The following is a 9,677-nucleotide window of genomic DNA, read 5'->3' as shown; positions in this document are numbered from 1 at the left end:
TACATTTAAACATAACTTGTGCAAGTTATTGGAGCTACAAATAACAACAACAATTAATAATAAATATAAATAATACTAATAATAATAACGCCTTCAATTCATCCTGTTTATGAATTATATTTTTAATTATCAAATCTTTCAATTATAAATAATAAATAATGGTGATAGAAGATTCCCATCGGCAAGCTTCATTAATTACTCTTTTTCATTCATAAGTTCCAATACATAAGGATCTATATCCAACCATCCCTTTTTAATGCATTCTCTTCTCTTTGTAGCTTCCTTTTCAATTCCCTTCTCTTCCCACCAATATTAATCTCTTAATTTGTGTGTTGCTAGCTGTGGCTGTGTGACTCTTTCGTGTACATGTTGCACAAACATCGATCATGATCACCGGAAAGGACATTTACGATGTTCTAGCAGCCATTGTGCCTCTATATGTGGCCATGATGCTAGCTTATGGTTCGGTCCGGTGGTGGAAAATCTTCACCCCGGACCAATGCTCTGGCATTAACCGTTTTGTTGCGGTTTTTGCCGTTCCACTTCTTTCTTTCCATTTCATTTCTTCTAATAATCCTTATGAGATGAACTATCATTTTATTGCAGCGGATTCTCTTCAAAAAGTTGTTATATTGTTCACTTTGTTCATATGGCAATGGCTTAGTAAGAATGGAAGTCTTGAGTGGATGATCACTTTGTTTTCACTTTCTACGCTCCCAAATACTTTGGTTATGGGCATTCCATTGCTCAAGGCCATGTATGGAGATTTCTCTGGAAATCTTATGGTGCAAATCGTGGTGTTGCAGAGCGTGATCTGGTACACGCTCATGCTATTCATGTTTGAGTATAGAGGAGCAAAGCTCCTCATAACCGAGCAGTTTCCTGAAACTGCTGGTTCCATCACATCTTTCCATGTGGAGTCTGATGTCGTCTCCTTAAACGGTCGTGAGCCTTTACAAACTGACGCCGAGATAGGAGACGACGGGAAGCTACATGTCGTGGTGAGGAGGTCTTCAACCGCCTCATCACGATCTGTTGTTTCTTCTTACAACAAGTCTCATAATATTACTGGCATGACTCCCAGGGCCTCAAACCTGACCGGAGTAGAGATCTACTCCGTTCAGTCTTCCAGAGGCCCTACACCTAGAGCTTCCAGCTTTAACCAATCAGATTTTTATGCCATGTTTAGTAAAGCTGGAAGCCCTAAACACGGGTACACTAGTAGTTTTGGAGGTGGAGATGTTTTCTCGATGCAATCATCAAAGGGGCCAACACCAAGGACATCGAATTTCGAAGAAGAGATGTTGAAGATAGGAAAGAAAAGAACAGGAGGGAGGAGTATGAGTGGGGAGTTATTCAATAATAACAACAATACTAATAACAATAATGGTCTGGTTTGTTCTTACCCACCTCCAATTCCAAACCCAACCTTTTCTTTGGGCTCAACTAGTGGCGCCAATAGCGTCGGCCCTAAAAAGAAAGATGGTGGTGGTAGCGGCGGTGCACCGCCACCCAGCAATAATAAAGAGCTTCACATGTTTGTATGGAGCTCAAGTGCATCTCCTGTTTCTGAAGGGAACATGAAACATGCGGTTAATAAGGCTGCTGCTGAGTTTGGTGCAATTGATCCTTCTAGAGCTATTCCCACACCAGGTTAATAATAAATTTCAACTTTTTAACAAATTTTTTTCATGTAATTAAGATTATACATATATAAATCCTAGGACTACGTTGACAGAAAATTTGAGCCCAATGACAAAAACATACGGAGAACAAAAGGAAATCGACATTGACGAACCAAAGCTACAAATAAACGGATCACCATTCAAGAAAGTACTAGGAAACGAAGAATCATCCGAAAACAAAAACCATCGAATGCCACCGGCTAGTGTCATGACAAGGCTCATTCTAATAATGGTTTGGCGAAAACTTATTCGAAACCCCAACACGTATTCGAGCCTTTTGGGTCTCATTTGGTCTCTAGTTTCATTCAGGTTCGATCCCAACTAGTTAATTTCATCATCAATAATAAGTTTGTATTATATATGTATCAATAATTGTTTTGTGTTTTCTCTGCATATACAGGTGGGACATTAAGATGCCAACTATAGTAAGTGGATCAATATCAATTTTATCAGACGCAGGACTAGGAATGGCCATGTTCAGTCTAGGTAATAATAATAGTTTAAAGTTGCATATATTATTTTATAGCTTGTACATATAATTAATGAGTCATAAGAGTTATAAATAATAATTGTTCCTTGTTCATTGAATAATAATAATGTTGTCTATATATGTATAATGTATACAGGGTTATTCATGGCGTTACAACCAAAAATAATAGCATGTGGACAACGTGTAGCAACATTTTCAATGGCAGTTAGGTTCTTAACTGGCCCTGCTGTCATGGCTGCTACTTCCATCGCTATCGGTCTTCGTGGTGTTCTCCTTCATGTCGCTATCGTTCAGGTATGTATAAATATGTCACTGGATCGATGATTAGAACCATCGCGATTAAAACAGCTGCAAACGTTACTAATTATTAGTTTTGAAACGCAGGCGGCTTTGCCTCAAGGGATAGTACCATTTGTGTTTGCAAAGGAGTACAATGTTCATGCAGATATCCTAAGTACCGCGTAAGTTATCTACTTTATATATAACTTTTTATGCATTTCGTTCAGTATAAATATGTTCACAATAAAAAAATTATTTCGTTAGAAGACATTTTTATCATTCTAGACACAAAATTTGCACAATATAACAAAAATTAAGCAAAAATTTGTGTTCAAATGGATATTGAGCATATTGTAGATGAGAGGAATTTGATTTTATGTTTAGAATTACATACTTACCTTGAGATATATCTTAAATATTTTGCAGGGTTATTTTTGGAATGTTGATAGCATTACCTATAACAATTGGTTACTATGTGCTGCTTGGAGTGTAAGAATATTGAAAGTCAACGATTGGTTGTAAATCCAAGATTAGATCGGTCAACGATGTATGATTCAACGTACGACCTACATACAACCACATGCAGCTTACGTGCCACGAAATTAATTATAGTATTTTTTATTTTTCTTTCTTTTTTTCCCAGTTTAGATTATTTTATTTTTCTTTTTTTTATGAAGGAAATAGTATATGTAGATCTTAATATAAAACAAATGATAATTTTAGAGTTATATTTCAAGTTAATTTTCAGTTTCGTAGATTTAGCTTTTATTAAGTTTCACTAAAGATATCTTCAGATTTTTGTTTGTAGCAGAGATATCTCTACATATGACTCAGACTCTTTTCGATCAATATAATAGTAACGAGATCATTTACTCGTCACTTCGTCAGTTTTATTATATCAGCATCACAACAGCAATTGACAAGCAAATTAACATACGCCTAAGTAGGTCTAATTGTCTAAGTCTTATATATAAATTGGAATTGTAATTCAAATTAAAAGAAAAGGGCAAAAGTTATGTACACTGCACATATTCATGGACTAATGGGCAACTGTTTTCACAAGATTGACCAAGGTATTTGAAAAAATGTGGAATGTGGGAAACTGAAGTGTGATATATATACACTTCTAGTTTATACAAGTAATGAATCATGTAATTAACTTACCCGTCTAATTAGAACATCTCTAACTATGGCTTGATGAAAGATTTTTTATGTCAAAAAGTCATTAAAAACCTTTTTACCATTACAACCAATAAAGTTTCTTTTCAAATAATTTGACAAATTAAGATGACTTATTGTATAAAATATGCATTTTAAAATCATCTCAAATATACTTTCCATCCATCTTTTCATTTTATTACATTATAATAGATTATTTTAGGTGTATTATTTGAAGAAATTTAATATAAATACAAATATATTGATAGAAGCTTAAGAGTGAGATTATTAATAAAGAATAATATGTCAATTGGGAAGATGTTGGGTCCTTGAGCATTAGCTCAATGGTTGAAAGACCATCCTTCCATACATGAGGTCTTGTGTTCAAGCTTTGGGAGGACATAAGGAAGTCCCTTTATGAGGGTTTGGCTTGGGTTTACTCAGGTTCAAGTCTGAAGGGGCAGGGTTTACTCCTATTAATCGTCGTGCTTTCGGGCGGATTAGTAGGGGGTTTTCCCCCATCGGGTATATTTGAAATAGGCATTTCTACTTCAAGAGAGCTCTTTAGCGCGAATCCGATTAAGACAACGTATACTAGACCTCTCATTGTCGAATCACGACACAAAGTTTTCAGCGAAATTCACGTTTAAAAAAAAAATTGGAAAGATGCTAACAAACTAGTCGATCACATTAACTACACTTAATTATAGCGGGTAAACTATATAGTAATAATTAGAGAAGTAGTTCTTGTACGAACGTTAAAAAAAAAAAAAAAAAAAAGGAAATAAAAAAAGGGGGGTTCTTGTACGTAATATCTTTCAGTATTTATTCCCGATCAGGTAATTTAATGCAACAATTTTGAATCACGGATGAGAATAATACCTGTAAACATGCTACTACCTCAGATGAATAAAGAAGAATTTTGTTATACAAAGTGCGACTTTAATTGCCTAAGGGTTGTTACTACACGTTAATTAAATGTTTAATTAACCTTCCAATATTCAATGTATCCTTTCAAATTTTTTTTATCTTTTTATTTTTCAAATAAATTTATTCAAATATATATAGTAGTTTAATTTACATAGAAAGGGCTACAAGTTTGGGCGTCACTCATTTTTATATAGCAAAACTAAAACATTTAAAAACTACATTCACCGATCGTGACGTCATAGCATTACTATGCATGATCCTTGGACCCTTTCAAGTAGTTCGACGGCCCTAGGTGCAAGAAACCTAGAGGTATCAAATGTGAAGGGTATAAACACGTGTTGGTTGTCAAGGCATGCCTTCTCGTATTTCGCCACTTTGTATGAAGCAGCTTTTAAACCAGCAAGACCGGCAGTGAAGCTGCACCCCAAGTCCACAAGAGGAGAGGCTTTTGTTAAATCCACACATGAATGTTTTCTTCCGGTCCAACCATAGACCGAAATATCAGTGGGTCTGAGAGTAAATCTCCATTCAAACGAGTCTTGTTTATATCTTGAAATGAGTATCCACTAAAGTGACACGTGGAATATCAAAGAAATTATGAGATAATTTCAAGAGGATGAAATGGAGGTAGCAAGTTTTACCTATCTAGAGGTCCCTAATTTAATATTCTCTCCGTCCCAATTTAAATTTCCAAATTTTGACTGTCAAAGTCTTTTTCTCGCAACTTTGACCATTAATATTATTGCTTGTGTTTTATTATATTTGGCGAAAATTATATCATTATAAAATATTGAAGCTTAATCGATTCATATATATTACATCAAATATTACATAATATAAATAGAATTCCTAGACGGTCAAAGTTAACCATGAAAGGCCAAAAATGTCAAACAATGATATTTAAATTGGGACGGAGAGAGTGTGATTCAAACATTAACGTTTAATTACAATCAATAGTTAACCTAAAATAACTAACTATTGCCTAATTTAAAAAATAAATAAAAAATAACTAAATATGAACAACTTATGTTGCCTCGTGCAAAAGATAATTAACATAGTCATCAAAGAATAGTTTATGGAACATCATTCTATATATACGTACGATTGTACGAGACGTTGAAGCCTATCTGACATATTCATCAATTAGGGGTTGATATTGTATGGGGAGTAAATTATACTTTTCGTCCCTGAAGTTGACATGTTTTTCACTTTTGATTCTTAAACTTTAAAAATTATAATTTTGACCCTAAAGTTGGTCAATTTTTTTAATAATCGTCCTTTGGCCTTACGGCGTTAAAAAATGGCCGTTAACGTACGCACGTGCTAGACACGTGAGGGCACTAATGTCATTTCACCTTACACCGATGGACGAAAAGTGAAAAAATAGCTACTTGAAGGACGAAAAGTGAAAAAATAGCTACTTGAATGACGAAAAGTAAAAAAATAGCTACTTGAGGGACGAAAAATGAAAATCATATAAATAAATTTATTCTTCCATTCTTTCTTTTCTGATCATCTTTTCCGATGAAATTTTTCGACTAGACATTTATTTTCCCTTAACCCCCAAGCCTCTCCAATCACCACCACCTAATAACCACCACCAACAGCCTCGCTACCAGCCATCGCCGTCTGTAACCAGCACCAGCCACCGCCGTCTATAACCACCACGAGTAATTGCCACCCATAGCCACCGCCGCCTATAATTACCACCAGCCACCGCCACTACAATCAACACCAGCCACCACCGCCTACAATCTCCACCAGCCTCCACCGCCTACAATCACCACCAGTCACCACCGCTTACAATTACCACCAAACACCGCCATCTACAGTTACCTCCAACCACTGCCGTCTACATTCACCACCAACCAACCGCCGCCACCTAGAATCACCACCATCCACAGTCTTCCTTTCAATTAAAATCAAAATTTAGATAAGGAAAAAAAAAATGACTGACATGTTTGAACTATAATTTATTTGATTGGTTGTGTTTTGAATGTCATGAATTTGAGTAAATGATTTTGTTTGTGCTATAGATTTGGATTCAAATTCGGAAAATTCCATCGGTAAAAATGATCGGAAAAGAAAGAATGGAAGAATAAGTTTATTTGTATGATTTTCATTTTTCGTCCCTTAAGTTGCTATTTTTTCACTTTTCGTCCCTCAAGTAACTATTTTTTCACTTTTCGTCCCTCGGTGTAAGGTGAAATGACATTAGTGCCCTCACGTGTCTAGCACGTGCGTACGTTAACGGTTATTTTTTAACGCTGTAAGGCCAAAGGACGGTTATTGAAAAAATTGGCCAACTTTAGGGTCAAAATTGTAATTTTTAAAGTTTAGGGATCAAAAGTGAAAAACGTGCCAACTTTAGGGACGAAAAGTGTAATTTACTCTTGTATGGGTGGTAGGTAAGTGGTGATTGTTCATTACTCAGTGAAATATCGTCTGCATCACTTTTCACGTATTGAGGTGGTGAGTAATTGAGTGGTTCTATATTTACTCCAACCACGAGTGGTAGTTAAGTCTTCTCTTTTTTTTACTTTCATCTTTTTTATCTTTTTATTTTTGTCTTTTTGATTGTCTTATCTTGTAAGGGATAGTGTGGTGTAATAGTGGGTTATCAATAAAATTTGACTGAGTGGTGAATGAATGGTAGAATTGAGGTGACATAACAAGATTGATTAGAGGTAAGTAGTGAGTGAGAAGTTGAGAAATAGGATGTCAACACACTTTATATTCTATGGATGGATTGTTTACTGCACAAACTACCTTCCATCATATATTTTTATTGGAAATGATTAATTCTTCTAACCAAATAGTCTAATAATCCTTTTAATTATGAGATGATGACATGTGGAAAAATCAGGTGGCAAGATTAGGAAAGAAAATTAGCAGATACCACATGGTACCTTCTTAATGTTTTAAAAAAATTATTAGGTTATTTGGTTATGAGAATTTATTATTTTACATTTTTATATCCAAAAGGATTCTAAATATATATAACTAGACCCAGATCCTAGATCCCTATTTTTAGTTTTGCTTTCATTGAGATCTTCAATTTCAGGTTTTGTCTACATGACATGAAAGTCAAAAGCAGACAAATTTGACTTGACAACATTACAAAAATCTTCTTTTTCTAGTTCTCATTGAATAATCAAGTAAGGGTAATTGTGTCGAGAAATAACTACATATAGAGAGTGATCAAAAATGAAACATTAGGGGGAGGGAGCGTAGGGTTCAACCTTTATATATCTCTTTAAATACCCAATCAAATTACTCCACTTTATTTTAATCTTTCAATCTTTTATTTAGCTTTTTTTTAGTGGCAACCGAAACTCCCAACTTTTTCATTACATTTTAATAATTTATCCTTAACATTATAAATTTTACATAACTAACCCCTTTTTAATTTATATCTTTTATTAATAACAAAATACATTACATAACACTTAAAACACATTACATATTAAAAGTAAAATATTATATAGTTAAAAAAAAAGTTTATATTATGCCAAAAATAAAAGTTGAAAAAAAAAAAATTATGCTAAAATTTCACTTTTTTACAAAATTAAGAAGCTAAAAGGTTGGGGAAAAAAAAACAAAAAAAATGTGCACAGCTAAGGAAAAAAAAAGAGCAGTTTTCTAGACTTGTCACTTTACATCCTTGGAGCATGTAAATTTACACTGCAGGTCCCCAATGGTCATATGACCATTTGAAATATTTTCACTTAGGCCCCTATCTCCTTCATCTCCCTGCGAGTTGAAAGCTCGCCCATATAAGCTCGCGCCCATCTCGCTCACATGGCAGCCGAAGCTCGCTTTTCTCGCCCAACCCTTCCCCATCTCGCGAGCCAGCTTGCCGTCGACTCCCTCCCCCCTTATCTGTTATCAGTTTATCACGTAATTTTATTTTTCTTCTAACACCCACTAGTTTTTCAATACGATCGGCCTAAACTCATTTTAGTCAGTGTCAATAAAAAAGTTTAAAATTTTATCCTACTTGGTTATAAATTGTGCAAAATCGAACCAAATTGTGCATTTTGTATTAAGAATTAAGACTTAGCAAACCAAGTTGTATTGTAGAGCTCCGAAAACTAAATGGGTATGTGTAAAACTAACCATAATTTATTTGAGGAATGATAAATTTACAACAAGTTTTTTCATTCTAAAACAATACACGTTTTATACAATTGTATACTGTGTAGTATAATATATACAATTTTTTGTACGTATATGGCAAAAATTTGGTCTTGGTAGGTATATCATTACCCATTTTATTTGGTCTTGGTAGGACAACGTTGGTCAAGAGGATTCCAACTATATGAGACAGGCTGGAAAAATAAGTATAGTTTCCAACACGTTCAAATATATGAACAAAACATTTTATAAATAACGACTATAGTTCAAAAAAAGTATTTTTTATTTATAAATAACGATTAAAAACAAAGATTTTGCATCAGTGCCGTAAATAGAAAGGGATCCGGGAGAGGGGTCAGGTTCGCACATGGGTGGAGCTAGTAGGGGGACTGGGTGAAGCATAACCACTCCCAATATATAAATGTATGATTTCTAGCCATAACAGTTTTAAGTAAAACTTTTACATTTGGTTTATAAAAGTAAATCGTCACAATAAAATTCTATTTACTACTATTTTATTAAATGATTATGTCTTTCACATTATATTGTATACAACGATCGGGAAAGAAATACGGTTGAACTCCCTCAACGTGAAATCCTGACTCCGCCTCTGGGTTCGCATCTCCTTGACGGCTCATGTGGTCATGAGTCATGTGCTATGCTATCTTCACATTAAGCATTCATCCTTTCACATATAGTATTCTTTGATTATATTACAATTATTACATTACATTACAATCTCATGGAGCTAATAAACAATTAATGTCACCATTTACATGGTACCGTCCTATTGGTTCATTTTATATCATACAACACTATTTGCATTTGGTCATATCAGATTTCGTTTAGATTTTTTCTTTCGGTTTTTAGTTTGTTACACAGTTTTGTAATTTTGTGTTCTCAATTAATATATTGACAACTTTTATTCAACATGTTCTATATCCTTTCTTTTTAATTTTTGGTTTTTTTGCATAAACTAAATGTATATATTTAAAATT

General features: G+C 34.2%; 1 protein-coding gene across 1 annotated transcript; it reads left to right on the top strand.

Moving 5' to 3' along the window:
* Nucleotides 1–286: 286 nt before the first annotated feature.
* LOC122592946 (auxin efflux carrier component 2) lies at nt 287–3,182 on the top strand. The gene is made up of 6 exons (XM_043765280.1): nt 287–1,653; nt 1,739–1,994; nt 2,086–2,171; nt 2,312–2,469; nt 2,560–2,636; nt 2,881–3,182. Exons 1-6 carry the CDS (start codon nt 387–389, stop codon nt 2,945–2,947), a joined length of 1,911 nt encoding a protein of 636 aa, XP_043621215.1. The 5' UTR covers nt 287–386; the 3' UTR covers nt 2,948–3,182.
* The last annotated feature ends 6,495 nt before the right edge of the window (nt 3,183–9,677 follow it).

The sequence above is a fragment of the Erigeron canadensis genome, chromosome 3 (genome assembly GCF_010389155.1).
Source record: "Erigeron canadensis isolate Cc75 chromosome 3, C_canadensis_v1, whole genome shotgun sequence".
NCBI lineage: Eukaryota > Viridiplantae > Streptophyta > Magnoliopsida > Asterales > Asteraceae > Erigeron > Erigeron canadensis.
Note: the sequence above shows the minus strand (reverse complement) of the source record. Positions and strands in the feature narration are given on the sequence as shown.